Source organism: Pararge aegeria, chromosome 18, assembly GCF_905163445.1.
Source record: "Pararge aegeria chromosome 18, ilParAegt1.1, whole genome shotgun sequence".
Taxonomy (NCBI): Eukaryota; Metazoa; Arthropoda; class Insecta; order Lepidoptera; family Nymphalidae; genus Pararge; species Pararge aegeria.
This window is the reverse complement of record NC_053197.1, coordinates 14,651,048-14,670,954: the sequence shown is the minus strand read 5'-3', so window position 1 is coordinate 14,670,954 and position 19,907 is coordinate 14,651,048. Positions and strand designations below refer to the sequence as shown.

Below are 19,907 nucleotides of genomic sequence, written 5' to 3'. Positions count from 1 at the left end.
TAGCGCAGTATCTGACAGACTACATTTTTACCTCGGTAGCAACGGTCAACATGCGTTCCTTAGTAAGTACTAATTACGCTTACATATAGTTTTTTCTACTTAAAAAAACGCTTTAAAGTCCTATTAAAGTAAAAAAAAAAAAAAAACTGTTTTTGTAGTAGCAAAAGATTGTTTGCTTGTAAACTTGATTGCACACACACTTAATAATACAGATAAAGAAAAAAATTACAATAAAAATACTGAACATTTTGTGTGAAAAGGCGGTCTTATCGCCAAAGCAATCTCTCCCACTCTCCCAGACAACCTTTGGCGTGAGAAGAGTTATACCTATTCCCCCTTTCGTAAAGGTTAAGCTAGTAGGTTTCAGTCAAAATGTCTCTGAAAGTTTGAATCTCTTCTAGAAGGAGGTACTACTAGAAGAATTCCAATTGCTTCCTTCCATGTTCCAAGCTCACTAGGAGTTTCAGGGTCATTTTTTATTGATGTCCTTTACAAAAGACGCTTTTTTTACGTGGGTTACACATGGATACCACCGCACCTGAGTTACGTCGGACTCTTACCAACTCAACGAAAGCTCAATCCGGTAGACCAGACATCCGATCTCTAATGGCTTTATTAATTAACTGACGTCAAGAAAACGTTATCTAGTTCTGTCATCACCATACATTGTCCGATGCTTAGGAAACTGCTCTTAGGTTCATGTCGGTTTTTTAATATGAACTGAAGTAAGACTTCAGTTCATATTTAGTAGTTATGTAAAATACACTTAAAGGATTTCAATAATTTTGTTAAATGGATGACGGTGAAATTCTCTTTTCATTTGGTGAAGTCAAGTTTCAGACACCAGCAGAAAATTACATCCAGACAAAAGTTAAATTAGGTATTTTTACTTTCAGGTTTTGTTCGCCCTCATCTCGGTGGCTGCGGCCAGACCCGGAGGCCTTCTGGGCGGCCTTGGTGGATGGGATGCTGGAGTAAGTAGCATCAGATCAAACACCATTCTCAGATTTTGACCACCTCTCTGGCACTGTACTTTATGGCGCAACACAGTGGTTGATTCCTATTAAGTACGATTATGGGAATCAAGCTTTTCCAAATTTCCTCTTCTCAAGAGGTTTTTGCTGAGGCCTGAGGGAAGTCACCAGATCCATATTATTATATGTACAGAGGATTTAATTTTTGTGAGGGAGGTCCCGCGTCAAATTCCTGGCGGGGCAATTATGAACTTTATAACATGGGATCTTTACATCAATGGGATCTATTCCAGGAACAGCATTGTTCCGTGAATTGTTGAGCTACTCTGAGAATATTGAATGACCTTTACTTCAATATTCGCAAAGTATCCCCATATTAATATCATGTCTTTTATAATTTTTAATGTCACCTTCGTCTTATAGTTACCCATAAATTATGTCGTTTTATCTAGATAGTGTAAGTAGCCCTGTCGTACTAACCACCCTACGGACAGACTTGCCGCCAAGCTATTTAGTGTTCAGGTACGATGTCGCGTTGAAACTGATGAGGGAAATTGGTTTAATATAACTGCCGTATCATAAAGCCGTTCCATCCATCCTTTTTCAACCATCTTTTTTTTGTTGTTTGACAGCTAAATGGCGCAGTGGGCCATTTAGCTATCAAACAATAAAAAAGTGGTTTCGATTCCCGCAACTGGAAAATGTTTATTTGTATATTATAAGTTTTTATGTATATTATATTCATGAAAACATTCATCAGCTGTCTTAGTAACCATATCATAAGTTACGCTTACTTTGGGGCTAGATGGAATTCACACATGTATTGTCATAGTATACTTATTTATTTTATTTATCTTAGACTGCATCATGGCTTACTTACTACTTATTAATGTTATCCTTACGTTATAGCTCAGCCTTGGGCATGCCCCGATCGCGTACGCACAGCCTGCCCTCACCGTCGCGCATGCCGCTCCAGTGTACCAAGCCGCCCCAGTGGTACACGCAGCCCCAGTGGCCATCGCGGCTAAAGCGGCTACTAGCTACTCATCCTTCCAGCGCGTGAGTACAATAATTCCTATAACTTGAAACTAAGCTTATCACAGCCACACAGCCTGCTGGCACTGTTACACATAACGCTCCAGTAATCCAAGCCATCCCGTGATTCAGGCCACTTGTGTAGCCATCGACGCCAAAACTGTCACTCATCTATGCTGTGACTTATAATAAACCCAAAAAGCACAAAAGTACAAAAGTAAATAATTAAACATTAATAATTAAAAATTAAGAATATATAAATACGTATTCTGTCTATACACTGAAGGTGTATCAATTACTTTTATTTGCATCTTTATGTATTGATATCCAATGAGCCTTGGACCACTTAGGAAAATGTTCTGTAGTAACAATTCACGGACTAAGCAGATGGCCTACCTTATGGTAAAAGTGGATAATTCTTTGGCGTACCAAGATAAAAATCGTTTCAACAATTTTACCTTTCGCCTTATTTTACGTTTGTAGAAAAAACTACACTTACAATAGAAAAAAGGTATTTAATACATTGAAAGTTTTATTACAACGCATGATTTAGTTAGGTGAATAAAGTTTATTTAAATGTCACAAAATAAATATTTCTACGTAACTAAAGAAATGGACATAATAAATATAATTAAATTTGGAATACTAATAGAAGCATTATCGGACAACCAAGTTTCACTAAACATTAAAATTTTTGTACAATTGAATCAATCAAATCATCGGAATGAGACCGCAGACTTTGACAATTGAAAGTGTACACTTTCAACCTTATAGCTAACTTCAGGGTGTCGTTTTTTTGTGACGGTGTGCACGCGCATCATAAAAATTTACAGTCATAATTTTTCCCTAACGCGCCAAAAGATGTATAACTTCAGTAAATAAATAAACGTATATCCACAGGTGATCCATCCAGCAGTAGCACATCAAGTCGTCGCCCAACCCGTGGTCCACGCCGCCCCAGCAGTGGTCGCCCAGCCCGTAGTCCACGCAGCCCCCCTGACTCTGTCGCATGCCCCCATCGCCTCCTACGGCCATGGTTGGGGCCAAGGCTGGTAGGCCAATTAATGTATGTTAAATGTAAATAAATGTTTATGTCAGTCCGTTGGTTCACGCGTTGAGATCATGCCCAGAATGTCGGGGTGGTGCAAATAAAATAAATATTTATATCAGTATTTTTATATGAGTGTTTTTTTTTTACTAGTATACATTTATTATGTTTAGTTAAAGTATTTAAAAACAGAATCAAAAGCGTTGTGCCCATTTTTATTAAACCGAGGAATCGCCTTTATTAGGTGATTCTACATGCGGTATTTCGGTACGACGCCGCGTAGAAACCGATTCTGTATGCGTTTAATATAATTGCTATACCCCTAACCTATTATCCCGTTTCTATATTAGACTGCATCGTCACTTTACCACCAGGTGATATCGCAGTGAAGGGCTAACTTGTAGTAACTAACAAGACTTCTAAAGATTTAGTTGTTCTATTTATTTAAGCCTGCCCTTAATATAGCTGTTAACTAGTAACATATTTCATCATATCGACCCATTACCGGCCCACTACAGGGCACGAGTCTCAAGTTAGGTCCGTACTCCGTAATCCACCACGCTAGCCCAGTGCGGATTGGTGGACCCCAGTGCGGATTGGAAATAAGTAACATCTTTACATAGTATAAAACAAAGATCTGGACGCTTAGATCTTTTAAACTTCACAACGGATTTTTATTTCAGTTCAATAATAAATAGAGTAATTCGAGAGGAAGGTTTTTATGCAGTAAACATGCATATTAAAGTAAAAAAAAAATGTCATGTGATGTCTTTACTAATATATTTTTAGTTTACATCGGAAGAGCTGGCTTAACTTTACAAGATAGATTAAATTTATGCACTTCGGAATTGTATTATGAATAACTCCAAACTGCCCCACTTTAGTCCAAACATTGCACCTGTGCGAAGCCGGGTCAGGTCGCTAAATATAAATTCTGTTAAATATAAATTCTTTTAGTTTTCGTTTTGTTTATTCCCGTCTCATTGTGGGAGATATGACGATGATGAACTAAAAATTAATCACATAACCTCGTACGTGTACTTGTGTTATAATACAATTTCACTTACCAGTACTTCAACCTCATTATATCCACGTGCTTCTCATTTATTAAACAAAATCGTCCTACTTTTCTACTAAATAAAATTTTCATAGGCCTCAATAATCGACTGCCAGCAATAATTGACGCGTTTTCAATGGAAACGACATTTGTTATACAGTGTCAACAAAGTACAACGCAAGCGGGACGTTTCCCATAAATAAGTAATACATACCTATACAAGCGACTAATCGATTTTTGGAGAAGTATTGAATAGCTAATGAAGTTTAGAGAAGTATTGAATAGCTATTGATGCTAAGCGTCTTAAACTTTTCGTAATAAAATGAGATAAAATTTTACATATAAATCTCCTAGTCAAACTAAATTAACGGATCTTCAAATAGTGCTATCCTTTTCCAAATAGATGAACGTGAAATGGCAGCACTACTTTTTGAAGTTATACTTCTTTTGGCGCGTTAGGGAAAAATAATGTGAGTAAATTTTTACGATGCCCGCGCACACCGTCACAAAAAACCAACACCCGAAGTTAGCTATGAGGTTTGACAGTGACAATTTATTTAATTTATAAGTAATGGAACAAGGAGATGGCCCATCTACATGTGTCCATTAACATGAGGCGTTGGTGTTAAGCCCCATTCAGCTGTAATTAGACTGGCAACCTTCGGACCGAAAAATAGCAATGCTTCTTGGCGACTGAAAAAGTTAAAAATAAATCACATTAAAAGTTACTTATATTTGTGATATTGAGTTATATGCTGTAATTGATCTTGATAATTGTTGCACTAATATTTGTTATTTTCTTATTCGAAATTCCTACAAATATACGTGTGAATTATATTAATAATAATTAAAATGTTGAAACACAAACTAGTTATAAAATAATCAATCAACGATACTTTTTGAGGGTACATCTGTGAGGTAGTTTTTTATTGAGGGTGAGAGGTTGTTATACGAAGAGGCGGTCGGACGTAGCATTAGACGATATTTTGTGAGCACAATTGGTAGAATATAAGATGTGCTAAATCAGTGTTGTGGAAAATTATTTAAAGTTCCTGTTTTCTTGTTGCTAGGCCTTCACTATGTAAAAAATGTTTCGATTTCATCAGATCACTGCACAAAGGAGCTAAACTGTATGATTACAAAACTAGGTCATAGCATTATCAGTAGCATTATCTGTTATTTGTTACATGCAATGACAAACACAGGAATCGCATGCGACTAGCATGAATACAAAATAAATCTGAGTAGGTAGCTTGTTGAATCGATAAAGTGGCACATCACTAGCTATCGCGTGCAGAGTCGCTTATCAGACTGTCCTGTGAACTCACTCTGTTTGGCAGGGACCATGAAATTAATTTAACAAGGACAAGTCTCAAATAAGACAGCACTTTAAATCCCGTTTATATTATACAACTAAAACTAAAGAATTTGCTTATATGTTTAACGATCAGCCAAAATTACTTTGAAAATACAATAAGTTATCAAACTAGAAATAGTAAAACTTAAGAATTGGCTTATAAACATGCTTTAAATAAATTAATGCTGTTGAAGATAGTAGTAGGCTAGCAGATATTGCAGATTATATTTAAGGCATATCCGTACTAAGTTTCTACGCGACATTGCAATTATTATCACTCCATTACCGCCTGGTTACAGGGCGCGAATCTCCTCTCAATAAGACCATAATCAGTTAGTGCGTTTCGGTAGACACGTGACATCGTACTAGAAACCTAAACGTTAAGCGGAAAGTCCATAGGATGGTACTAGTCACGCTATTTAACACCCAATAGCAGAATACTAAGGCAAAGCTCGGTGAACAAAGACGCTGGGGTCCAAGATGCTGGAATACTACCTCGCAGTGGTTAAACCAGCGCTGGTCGACCCCTACCGAAGTTGACCCCTGAAAACAATAAGCCGTGGATTCTGAAACTACAAAAATCTTATGCCCGACAGTAGAGGTCAGTCGATTGAGGTCATGATGATGAAGGAAAATCTGTTTTATTGTAAACTCATGGTCATCCTTCAAAAACCAAGCACTTCAGCGAACCGCAGCGGGTTTTCAGTGACTTGAATGCCTTGAAACTAAACACACTGAGCTCGGTATTTCCATTAAACACGAATATGGAGTTTTTACTCGCTGAGAATATATTTAAACCAAAGGCGTTACTTAAATGAATATGATTTTTTATTCTGATAAAAGATTATGCCAATTATTACGAAGCTTTGACAGAAAATACATAAATATTTAAACGTTTTTTTACGTATTAAATAAAGTGTAAATAAAGTTTAGAAATAGTTTTTTTTATAAATTAATCCATTCAAAATGAATGCGTGGTCGGGTGAAGAACGTGATATAATGGGACCAACTGTTACACGTAAGTTGTATTTTTGAAATATTCTGTTTTTTTTTAATAATATTAGTCCAATTTATTATTTCCATTGTAATATTATTTATTTATTTATTAATTTCCTTCAGGCAACTAAGCCCATTTATAAAACACATCAAATGCACTGTTTAAATAACAATGAATGAATGAATGAATGAATAAATGAATACGCTTTTATTGTACACAACATAAACATATAGAAAAATTGTAAATAAAAATTAAACGAAAAGTATACAATTTGGCGGCCTTATCGCTACATAGCGATCTCTTCCAGGCAACCAAAGGCGTAAAGCATAGCTCAAGAAGAGAGGTAGGTAGGTAACAACCATTCATAAATATGTAAATTATAAGTGATCCTTAGAAGGAATTTTCGGTCTAGCTTCCCCAAAACACTATAGCCTATGGCACAAGGCCAGAATTCCGCACTAAGGAACACGTCCTTGCAACTCCGTCCAAGCTGTAATTTTGAGTACGCAAGAGCTAAAATAAGTATTCCTGTACGACTTCAGCTTATCCAGAGTCAGCTGCACTTCTACCATACCTCTTGCAGATGCCTTCGTTGTACCCACCGTTTCTTGTAGGATTCCAAGATGTACCGTATACTACATTGCATCATTTCCAAATTTAGAATTCAAATTAAAAATGTTTTATTCCTGTAGGGCTTATCACGGGCACTTATGAAGCGTTCACACATTTAACATGTTACCACTAATGTTAGGTGATGGTGATAACTGCAGTTACTAAAAATTAAAGCTAGGAGAGTTCCAAACGCGCCCTGGCCCTTTTTTAATTGTTTTTTACTCTTATGTTTATTACCGCTATTGTATTAAAATTGCATGTTTTTTAAATTGATTCTATGTGCTAATTGCAACCAAAGGTTTGTATATTTATTTGCACGCCAGCTAATGGCAATATACTGTGACTTCGTTATTTATATTTAAATGGCATCTATGTAAACGTGATTATGCAAATAAAGATCTATCTATCTTTCTGAGTTCATTCATTTGACTATTATTGTCCATAGCTGGGTTCAAACGTCTGTGTAGAGGGATTTAGGACCTAGGCCTCGGACACTTCACGTTGCTCCAATGCGACAACGAGAGCTTCTTCTATTATTGCTCTAAAACATTCTCTACTATAAGAGAGAACGATTGGCGCAGTGGGCAGCGACCCTGCTTTCTGAGTCGAAGGCTGTGGGTTCGATTCTCACAACTGGAAAATGTTTGTGTGAAGAACATGATATTTTTTCTGTGTCTGGTAGTTTATAAGTATTTAAGCATATTATTCATTAAAATATTCCAGTCTTCTTAGCACCCATAACACAGGCTACGCTTACTTTGGGGCTAGATGGCGATGTGTGTATTGCCCTAGTATATATATCCCTAAGAATATTTTAAATGAATGTAAGTAAGTGTGTAAGTTTGTTTGTTACGCTTTCACGCAAAAACTACTTACCGATCCTCATGAAGCTTTGTAGGTACACATATTCTTGGAAGTGTTAGAAGTAATATAGGTTACTTTTTATCCCGACATTAAGCTCGGTTCCTTTGGGAGAGGGGCACTCATCCCATGACGAATTAACACCATAACTCCGACAAATTATAACCGATTTAAATAATTATTTTTGTACTATAGAGTTTGTTTAATATGTGTTTAATTTTGCCCAAAATGTGGTTGGAGATAGAGGACAGAACTCCTCAACGGTCAGCAGCAAACCCCTCATTTAAGGCTTAGCGATACTGAATACATTTTTTTTTTTTAGATCTACTACTAAATTTAATGCCACATCAAAAAACAAAATCAAACGCAGACGAAGTCGCGGGCAACAGCTAGTATATATATTTTCTTATACCATTGTCATGGTCGCTAAGTTAGCGATTTTTATAGTTTCGTACTATGGGCTTCATAAGGAGGTCAGAGTATCTCAGCAAGCAATGCAGAGCAATGCTTGTAGTATCTTGATATGACAAAATCCTTGGAAGAACCAGAGTTACACACACACAGCTATGCTAGTTTAGAAGCTAAAGTACTCGCCGTTATGGGTGCACGTAGCACGTAGGCGGTAATACCGATATTTCATAGACTCAGTGAAATAAATCATAGTTTTCAAACTAAAGTTTGCATAAATCGATTAAATGTAACGAAAGGTCAGTAAACTGTAGCTACCAGCTAATTTATTAGTACCAGAACGTAGTTTGCTACGAAATGATAACAATCTAAACTCCTCTGAACCAACATTCATTGTACAGTTCCCACAAAGGCTTTGTTCTTTAATAAGGTATTTTAGGCAATGTACTGAAGGAGTTTGTTGACCGACCAAAGCGAGTTTGCTGAACTTACTTATAGGAAATTGCACTTTACCCTTTCGTCTGTCTGTCAGAAACTAATAACTTCTGAAATAGAAAACATAGTTACTTCAAATTCACAAATATATATCGTAGTCAGAAACGTAGATAAAAAGTTTTCTTCTTAAGAATACCATTTCATGGCGTCTCACATTTCTGTGATTCAGGAACAATGTTGTGAAGTTCAACCGAATATATCTCGTTTTAAAAAAAACTAAAAGATCTCTAAAATAATTAGACAAAAAAAAAAAAAAAGAAAATAAAGAAATAAAAATAGAAATTGCACTTTACCCTTTCGTCTGTCTGTCAGAAACTAATAACTTCTGAAATAGAAAACATAGTTACTTCAAATTCACAAATATATATCGTAGTCAGAAACGTAGATAAAAAGTTTTCATCTTAAGAATACCATTTCATGGCGTCCCACATTTCTGTGATTCAGGAACAATAGTAATACTAATTTCATAATACTTTATTTTTTTTTAAATAAAGCTAAATTTTTTAACACTTTGCAAAAAGCAGGAGAATCTGTTTGGGGGAAATTCAAAAATCGAGACTTTATAAATGACACCGTACAGATTCCCCTGATTTTCTATATAGGACTATAGCAAATCAAGCTTTATGTTCATTGTATATCATGGAATTTCGCAAAGTAACGCCTGCGTCTACCCAATATTTAAAAGCTATTAAAAATAAATATCAAGTAACCACTATTATGGAGTATACAAATGATACATCATTTGTATTTGCTGTTTAAGTTAATCCGTCCGATTTTTTACAAAACCCGCAGGAAACGTTTTTATTGCCAGGTTAAAAAGTAGCTTATGCCAGTACAAGGTTGCAATTATCTATACACAAAATTTAACCTAGATCGGCTTAGCTGCGAAGCTGTGCAGCAAATGCTATTTTATAAAATTCGCAAGAATCTATTCCTGTCCAGAAAGATATGTGCTAAATTTTATCAAGATGAGTGCAAAGTATCCAAACAGATAATAAACAATGCACCAAACAAGCGGACCCACTTTCGCATATTTTCTAGGATTAAAAAAAAACATTTGAAAAGGGAACAATTTGAAAAGACGGAGAGTACAATATCTCCGTGTTTTCAACTCACTCTAGGCCAAAACTCAAGTTTATTGGTTGCTAAGTTAGGACACGAGAGTAGGACAAACAAACACACATTTATAATATTAGTAAGGATTAGTATGGATCTGTATAATATCACTTTTTTCCAAGGAGCTCCAAGTGCGAAATCTGCTACTCCACCACTGAAGAATGGTAATGATTTGAGAGGAGCTGGGTATTTGATAGCAGTTGGCTCCAGAACAGCTAGGTCAGTAATAAATTATTAAATAAAAACCAGGCCTCGTTTCTTATCTTCATCATAATTATCAACCCACTACCGGCCCACTAGTGATAGGGCACGGATCTCCTCTCAGTGAGAAGGGTTTACGCTGTTGTCCACTACGATGGCTCGGAGGAAAATAGCAATCTGCTGAGTTTCTTGCCGGCTCTTCTCAGTGGAATCTGCTTTCCGAACCGGTGGTAGATTCACTACAAACAGACTGACTTGACGTTTCAAACGAAATAAATTAATTTTGATGGACACCACAAGCCTTTGAAATCTATAAAGTATAAAGTAAAAAAAAAATAATAAATCTATATATCTATAAAGTAGAGTCTATAGAATCTATAGTTATAGAATCTAGAACTCTCAAGCATGTTGTTTTCCTCACGCTGTTAATCAAATTTATTTAAAATCTACTATTATAATCGTAACATTATGGATGGTGCTAAAAAAATTACTAAATTCTGTGTTAATTCAGATCCAAAATGCGTCCATCTTGTTACAGAATTATTATTTCACCGTTGCTTACTTAGCGCAATTTTGGTACTGTTCCAAAACATTATTAAATTTTAAATCATTAAATTTCATTTTCTCTTCTAGGTTTCGAAGAAAACACAGGAACAAATGTTTGTTAATATTCTTATTTATATTAATTCTACTATTATTATGTTTAGCAGTAGCAATGACTGTGTTATGTGAGTACAATTTATAGTATAATTGATTAATTTAAATAGTTTTTCTCGAACAATCAAAATCATAGAAATTATTATACATGGACAGGATAAATTCCTTATTTTAGGTTCAGAATAACTAACATGACATGACTCATCGAAATACCCTGTCCATGTTATAACAATTATTATATTTATTTACTTGTCCTTAATTTAATTACTTTAAATTGTATCGTAATTATGCATAAAATTTACACAAACTAAATTTTTAGCGCTTTATAAGAGTATATTAGCAAATCCAATAATGTGTTATAGTAAAAAAATAGGGACTAGATATATGAGCTCTAAAAGTTGCTTGTTATTTTTTTTCTTTATTCTTTCCTATAGGAAAAAGGCAAAGGTATATCACCGTACAGCCATAGTTGCTTATTATTTAGCTCTTTATGTGTAGACCACTAATTAAATTAACTAGAATTAAAGAACAAAATTAAATACAAAGCCGGAAGGTAATATAAAAAATGCGGCCTTATCACTCAGTAGCGATCTGGGCCAGGCAACCTTAGGATTAGGACAACATGAGCTAGCAAGGACGGGTGGTGCTTATTACTCAATCAGAGCTTAGAAGCTAAGGTCGCTTCAATTGCCTAGCCCAGAGTACTGAGGATATAAGTATGGATTTGTATAATATAGCTTATATGGCTTCTGGCGGCTTCTTACGACTAAAACATTTAAGCGCCTATGTTAAATGTTTTAGTCATAAAAAGCCGCTTGGCATATAGAGTGGACCCCAAGACACAATAAAAGAAGCGTGTGCAAAAGTAGACCACATTACGTGTCATCATCGTTAGACGTTGATAGCTAAGTACTAGGATGCAAGCATCATATCTATTTGAACACTACAGGGCACGTTCTCATTCTCCTCCTCCAATATGAAGGGGTTAAGGCCGTAGTCAACCACGCTGGCCCAGTGCGGATTCGTGGACTCCACAAACCTTTGAGAACATTATGTACAACTCTCAGGCGTGCAGGTTTCCTTACGATGTTTTCTTTCACCGTTGAAGCATGTAATATTTTAGCATTTAATATGTGGGTGTGGGTTTCTTCATCTACCAGACCTGGTAATTTCATTTTTAATTTAAATTCAATAACAAGCGATAAACATCATAAATCTCTTCTCTGATACTCTTTATCACTACATCGTGAATACTAACTGCACTTTACTTTCATGATTTGGATATCTCAATACTGTTCCATCGTTTTTTTTATAGATGTAAAACAAAAACGCAACAAACCTATACGAATATGCCATACCAAAGAATGCTTAAGATCAGCAGCCAACTTAGCACTATCAATGGACACGACCACAAATCCATGCCACGACTTCTATCAGGTAGCATTCATTTTTAATATTTACTTTTTCATAAACTTTAGCTGATTCATTGCAATCATCTTAAAAGGAGGTCCTACTGATATTTATCTTTAAGTTCTTTCTAATTCCCATCTTTTAACACTCTACTTTTATGTACCTAACTCACATTCCTTTGACATTCTATTTTTAGGCTATCTTCTTAGTGTTCTCCAATTTTCTGAGTGTTTTCCGTTTTATTGTAATTTGTAATGAACACAACTGATCCATCGATGTGTTGTGTACATTAAAGTCGAGGAGTTTTTTTATTCAAATACGAGTTTACTAAGTATGATAAAGCCGCTAAATTGTAAACGCACTTTCAAATAGGAATATTTAAGGCACTATTGTAGATGATTATGATATATTTTTCGCCATTCATAAAAATATGCTCCGTTATTATATCATCGATCATATTTGATTTTTATAAGTATGTCTGCGGGAACTGGGCAGACGAACATCCTCGACCAGACGCGTACCGCTCCTACGACTGGTTTAGAGAGAAGCAAAACAAAGTGTACGCAGTAGTTCGAGATTTCTTGTCCAAGAACATCACCGATCAGCCACGTCCAGTGCAGCAGGCCAAGGATCTATACACCGCTTGTATGGACACTGGTGATCATCTTTTTCATTTCAAAATAAACATTCAAATAATCACTCTTTATTTTACTTATTTGGTATGATCATATTCTTAAAGTGGTCATTATGATTTTTAGATACAAATAATTCTTATAATTCATTTACTAACATCGAATTGAATACCTTGCTTTACTAAAATATTTAGATTATTGTTTAGACCGTACAAAAAATACAGACACTCGAAGAATTTAAAATATGTAATTACAGTTCTATCATTTTATTCTTATAATAATTGCCCATAATTAACTTAAATTCGTACTTTATGCTTATTCCATTTCTTCCAACAATTGACTTATTATAAATATTTAATCGATATGTTAATACTTTCGTGTCTAACCCTTACGGTGGCCACAACATGTCTTCTGGGTTCACTCTCTTTTATTAGCCGTGAACTTACTACCAAGTTCTTTTTTTTGTATTTTCTTTTCGTTACTAGTATTTGTAATCTCACTGTTTCATGCATATCCTATTTCATCCAATACAGCTTTCCCTTCTTTGGTTCTCCTCGTTTTCTTGCATAATGGTAGCATTACTTTTTTCCCTTACTTTCAATTTAATTTTCAATTTGAATATTTATTTCACTTTCATGCACATTTCAGATACCTTGGATAAACTTAGCCTAAAGCCTATATTTAAAGTACTAAAATCTCTGGGTTTACCACCATACCCTACGTTCATTAACGCAACGGAAGGTTTTGATTATTCAACGTACTCCTTTGACTGGTTAGAAGCAGTTATAAATGTAAAGACACAATTGGGAATGGATATCTTGATTGGTTTCGACATATTCACTGATCCGAGAAACTCATCAGTGTATCGGCTGGTTATGGGATCACCAGAAACGACTAATCCTTTTCCAAGGTAATTGATTCGTGAAAAATAAACTTATAAAATTTTAACTAATATTTTGTATGCTTTCTGCAACAATGTACAATGAAGCGTCATGAATCTTGGTCTAGAATGTTTAAGATAAGAGTCTCAAAAGGTTTCCAAACTGTAACAAAATTTGCTTTTGCTCATTTTCCACTGTATTTACTATATATACGATTTACATACACTGTATATACGATTATTTCAGCATGCACAACGAAAAAAAGCAACATATTGGACAAAAGAGTTTTTTGAAACGAAAAATAGATTATTATAAAAAAAATATACGAATACTAACTAATAAAAAACAAAGTGATTCCAAATTCGATTCTTTAGAAGATAAAGATGACGAAGAAAAAGCTGCACACATATACAAACTGTTTTATGCAGAAATTATAAAACTTTTTATATTAGAAAGTGCTCCAAAGAATTTTAATTTAACTGAGCTAGAACTGGATCAAAATATTTTTCTTGCTGCGGACGAATATTATACAATGAGCGAGGATATGTATGAGGTAAAAAATAATTGGCTCTAATGTTATTAAGTAAATATTGTTACTCAATATTTTAACTAAATATGTATAGTACACAAATTAAAAGTTTACATCAAAGGTTATTTTTCAGCTAGAAGCTGCAAATGATACTAGCATAGATGACGATCAATATCTTGATGTACCAGATTACACAGTAGAAGAAGTCCAAGCTCATACTAATATGATTGTCCTCAGTAACAATGGTACTCCTGCTCCTATATGGAAAAGATATTTAGAAGGTGTATTCAAAATAAGTAATGTGGATCTAGATTTTGAAAAAGATACGATTCTCATATCTGATCCTGATTTAAAATACATGTCTTTAATGGCTGCGTATTTATCTAAGGCTGCACCTGTAACTATTGAACTCTTTATTTGGATAAAGGTGTGAAAAAAACAATTACTTTCAATTGTATTGCAAAATCTGATATTCGGCTAAGTATTTTTTTGTATGATAGTAGCTTACAATTAATTCACTGAGCTATAGATTTCTTTACAAAAAGTTATTCCTTTTGCATTATGTATAATATAAAAGCTAACCTTTTTTATAGTAAATTATAAAAATGACAATGTTAATTTGAGGCCATGTGCGCAAAATTGATTAACCATAATAAAAGAACAATAGCGTCAGTGAAATTTGTTTTAGCCCACTTACACTAATATTGACTTTGATTGTTAAATCACGAAAGAAACGCTTAAATATACAGCAATATCTAAAAATCTTAAAAGATATGTCGTTTTCATCGTTTTAGTCTTTAACATTATCCATAGGCAAATCTTTGTCAGATTAAAATGCATAACCAAAACATGAGAATATCACCAATTTCGCGCTCAGGGCCTCATTTAATGATTAAATCAATAAAGGTTGTAGAAGTTATGGCAGTTCATACGACAACGGAGTTACGACTACTATTTCAAAGATCTTATGACGCTCTAAGACAGCACGACCTAACAGTGCCACCACGTAGTCTATATTGTGCGAGTGCGGTCAATGATTTACTCGGCATGGCAGTATCGTATGGAATTGCAAATCCTGATTTTCTAACTAATACAAAACCAAAGGTAACAGTATATTTATTAATAAACTACTAAAAATCTTTGTCCTTTACTGTAGAGATAAATTACAAACACGTTGATTCTTTAAATGTAAGTAAGTTATCTAATGTTGCAGATCCAAGTAATGTTAACTGAAATGAAAAAATCCCTAGCACAGCTGGTCGGAAAAACAAAATGGATGGATGACGAAACAAAATTGGCGACTTATCAAAAAATCATTCAAATGAAAACGTTAGTAGGTTTCCCTGATTGGCTTCTAGAAACGGGAAAATTAGAGGAGTTTTACGAAGGGATCGAAGTTGATACAAAGAAACATTTGCAAAATTTGATAAATATAATACAAGTGAAGATTAGAAATGCTCTCAACAGTTTTCGCACTGGTAATAATTTCACCTGGGCTACCGACCCGACTGAGGTCAACGCTTACCACACATTTCAAGAAAATACGATAAGTAAGTTGCATTTCAAAAGTTGTAAGTGAATGGAAATTAACAATTTGTAAGTTGTAGCAATCTACTGCAGCTTTTTGACTGTCAAAATGTAAAATGTGTAGTAAAATTACAGGGAAACTACAAAATAACTAGTTTTATTTATCTTTGTACTTTAAAAGTTGATTGGAATGTTGGACGCAGCTGTGCCTTTAGTGATGTTGCAATATCCTTTCTACGATTTAGGACTCGAGTATGTATATCTTTTAATTTCCCTATATCTTTGTTATCAATAACATAATATTATGCTTATCTCAAATTCTTAAATCTTCAATTATTCATTTTCAACAGATCCCTTAACTATGGTTCACTGGGCACAGTTCTTGGCCATGAAATAACTCACGGATTCGACAATTTTGGTAATGGATCTGATTTTTTTTCGCTTCTTTATTGTAATATATTGTACTAAATTAACCCAGCCACGCTTCGCTATTCAGTTTGCTTAGTCTGTTTTTAATACCTGCTCCCGTAGATTTCTCATAGTAGATATCTCATATATTAAATAAATTCAGCCACCATCAAATATATTTATATAAAATTAGAACTGTTTTATAAAATTTCAAATATTTCTACTTAATTTGGAGTTTTGCTGGCAAATCTTGTACTAAGGCTGTACAAGATTTGCTCTCTTGCAATCAAGGAGTTGTTTCGTATATCAAACTATATCGTTAAGGTAAAATGGACCTAATTTCACTAGCATTAGAGACGTAAATCATGTACTTCTGATTTTTCTATTACAAACGCAAAAAACCGAGATCAAGAATTGTAGGCAATCGTAAGCTTTATTGCAATGCAAATAAGATGAATTTTACTCAAGTATTTCCAGACTCCTCGATATCTTGTACTAAGCTTGCTGTGGTGCTCATCCCGTTATACAAAAACCTATAAATTAAATCGGAAAACCAAAAGTAGAGCTGTCCCTATCACACTGTATGCCCTGAAAAAGGATAGCACTAATTTTGTACATTTCAATTTAGTTTAGTTTTGAGATTTATGTACAAGTGAACTGACTTCGGTAAGACACGGAAGACAAATTTCGATTAATATTGTTTTTTTATTCCTAGGTCGCCAGTTCGACCAAGACGGTAATCTCCTACCCTGGTGGACGAATGGCACAATATCATCGTTCGTTAACTTGACTCAGTGCTTTATCGATCAATACTCGTCATACTTTGTTCCTGAACTAAATAAACACGTAGGTGTTATTATAATCGCTCACGAGACAGATTTCGTGTCAACCAAAAATTACTTAACTTATCACTTCATAATATTCATCCATTAAAGGCCCACTACAGGACATAGGTCTGCTCCCACAATGAGCACAATGGCCTTAACCCCTGTTAAGGCCATAGTCCACCACGCTGGCCCAGTACGGATTAAATTAAAGTATTCAATATCGCTAAGCCTTAAATGAGGTGTATGCTGCTGTCCGCTGAGGAGTTCTGTCCTCTATCTCCAACCACATTCATCAGATCTACAAAAGGTTTAGGCAAAATTAAACACATATTATAACCTCTATAGTACAAAAGTGTGTGGAGTGCACCAATCCGCACTGGGTCAGCCCCTTCTCATTGTGGGAACAGACCCGTGCCCTGTAGTGGACTGGCAATGGGTTGATATGATGATGATGATAAAAATGTGTTGCAGGTTGATGGTAAAAAAACTCTGGGAGAAAACATAGCAGACAACGGTGGTGTTCGAGAAGCTTTCGGCGCCTTAAAGGAGCATCTTTATAAGTACGGTGAAGAACCCAAACTACCCGGATTCGAGCACCTTAGTTCCGAACAGCTATTCTTTTTGTCATATGGAAATGTAAGAGCATTAAGAAATACTAGCTTTTGCCCGCGGCTTCGCTCACGTTAAGTTCAATTTTTCATTTGGTAAATTTTAACTACAAAGGTTTAAAACAATGTCTTGCTGCTAATAGAAAAATATGAACGTAAATTACTTAAAAAATCAGAAACTTTCATACAAACTTTTGTCCTCTATTTGATGCCTTTGGAGTTTGAATTTTTAAAATATGTGACACACATATTTCTTTATTTTTAATCGAACACCTAAAATCAAAGTTTCATGGAATTAACTTATAAAATAAATTGATAAGTTAAGAATTTTACAAACTTTCATTTCTATTTTCACAAAAATCCTTTCTTAGCGGAATATTTGTAATAACTATCTGTGTGCAATATTTCAGCCCGATTCGTCAAGTGGATAGAGCTATGCGTTGATAAATCAGTCAGTCACCTTTGATTATTCTTTTTACCTTCACTATTAACTAAATCATTATTCATTATTAACTAAACCTATTAACACTATATTACGAAATATTGCTTTTTATTATTGATTTAATGTTATAAAAGGGTAATTCCATCTTGTTATTGGATAGAATTTGCGGAACTCGAAGCTTAATTTGCTATACCTACTCCTCGAAAAGCAGAAGAAAATGAACGGTGCTCTTTATAGTTTCTTCAATTTTTATAATCCACACCAAAAAGATGAGATTTAGACTCTACAATTCGAAGCGAAACGTTCGTAGAGTACATTGCCGAAGTTCTGAAGTATGAGATGGAGTATAAATATTGAAGAAATTATAAATTACATTGTACAGATTCTCCTGCTTTTCGCGGATTATAGCAAATTATGCTTCATGTTCATTGTAAGTCATCATGTTGCCTGACTCTTAACAGCTGTCAACGGATTGCGACCCAGTAATCTCCATATCAAAATGGCGATAAGGAAAACTGTCGCCAAACCATGTGATTTGACCGAAAACGACTGGTTGGCATGCTGTTGAAAAATTACGAAATGTGGCAGGAAAATTTAAAAGATTGCTATGCAACGATAGGGCCGTCATATTACAACCTCTCGCTTACTTGCTTTACTTATATACTAGCTGCGCCCAGTGGTGTTACCCGCGGTGAATGAGTCGTTTAGTTGCTTTGATAGAACGTGAAATTTCTGTAGAGGATGTTCCTGTAAATCACCCTTTATTTTTTGTTGGAAAAGCTTTATGGCTACCTCTGTCCTTTTGGGTTGGACAGAGGGATTATGTGTTATTTACCCAAACTAAAAACCACCACGGCGTGTCCTTTTCGTTGGCTTTAGTAGACGTCCGGGGAATCCTGTAAATCACCCTGGGGAATTTGATATTTTTCTATGTTAATCTCAATTCTTTCAACTAACTATATGCCAAAAAAAATTAAGTAGATTAGTTGCTAAGATAGGGCGCGAAAGAAGGACAAAAAAACAAACTTTCGCATCTGTAATTTCGCAAATTAGTATTGGTTTTTGTTTTCTCATTACTAGAATACTAATAATATCGTGTTCTCTTTGAATCACTTTAGTTATGGTGTGGAGTGCAAACCAAGGAATCGCTGAAGTCAGAGCTATCGGATGAACACTCTCCCCAACATTTCAGAGCCCAGGGCGCTTTACAAAACAATGAAGACTTCGCCAGGGTGTGGAGATGCCCCCCGGGATCCCCCATGAATCCTCGGCAGAGATGTGTTATATTTTAAAAATTATAGAGGAAGAAAGAAATCATTATTTTATAGATTTATCTTTTCGTTGATCTAAATTACTAAAAAAGAATTTCTCATAATTCTTAGATGAAATTAAACATGTTTCGTAAAAATTGTTGTAAGGTAAGACGTAATAAAAAATAATGTTAACTTATTCATTTATTGAAAACAAAGGACAGACAATAAAATAATATCATCAATATCATAAATAAATTCATCGAGAATAGTAGTTCCTATTTTAGTAATATTTTTATACATTGGTGGTTTGGAAATCAAAGATATAAATAATATATTTATTCTTTCGATAAAATATAATAATGACTTAGAGGTCTTTTATTCATTAAAGACACTATAAAAGAACCAATATACATAGTATATAAGTATTGGGTAAGTTAATATGTTGTAATAGAGTAAAAGGCATGTGTATATACAGCTTATGATTTATAAAGAATACATTTTCTTTATCTGAGAGTAAAAAATTATAATTAATTTGAACAAAAAATCGACAAATAAAATTTTCAATAAAATTT

General features: G+C 34.6%; 2 protein-coding genes across 6 annotated transcripts; both read left to right on the top strand.

The window, feature by feature from the left end:
- Window positions 1-50: 50 nt before the first annotated feature.
- LOC120631785 (cuticle protein 70, isoforms A and B-like) lies at window positions 51-3,065 on the top strand. The gene is made up of 4 exons (XM_039901464.1): window positions 51-62; window positions 897-974; window positions 1,884-2,033; window positions 2,910-3,065. Exons 1-4 carry the CDS (start codon window positions 51-53, stop codon window positions 3,063-3,065), a joined length of 396 nt encoding a protein of 131 aa, XP_039757398.1.
- A 3,329-nt stretch (window positions 3,066-6,394) lies between these two features.
- On the top strand, window positions 6,395-19,541 carry LOC120631470 (neprilysin-1-like). 5 transcript variants are annotated; one of them, XM_039901075.1, is made up of 14 exons: window positions 6,395-6,489; window positions 10,083-10,179; window positions 10,795-10,889; window positions 12,134-12,255; window positions 12,702-12,873; window positions 13,509-13,770; window positions 13,988-14,294; window positions 14,404-14,697; window positions 15,177-15,374; window positions 15,484-15,599; window positions 16,148-16,215; window positions 16,921-17,051; window positions 17,504-17,668; window positions 19,201-19,541. In XM_039901075.1, the coding sequence occupies exons 1-14, from the start codon at window positions 6,438-6,440 to the stop codon at window positions 19,372-19,374; spliced, it is 2,253 nt and encodes a 750-aa protein (XP_039757009.1). In that variant the 5' UTR covers window positions 6,395-6,437; the 3' UTR covers window positions 19,375-19,541. The 5 variants fall into 5 exon arrangements, with proteins under 5 accessions (XP_039757009.1, XP_039757008.1, XP_039757010.1 ...); XM_039901074.1 differs by having other exon boundaries at window positions 12,702-12,885; XM_039901078.1 differs by lacking the exon at window positions 6,395-6,489 and adding an exon at window positions 6,807-6,815 and having other exon boundaries at window positions 12,702-12,885.
- Window positions 19,542-19,907: the final 366 nt, after the last annotated feature.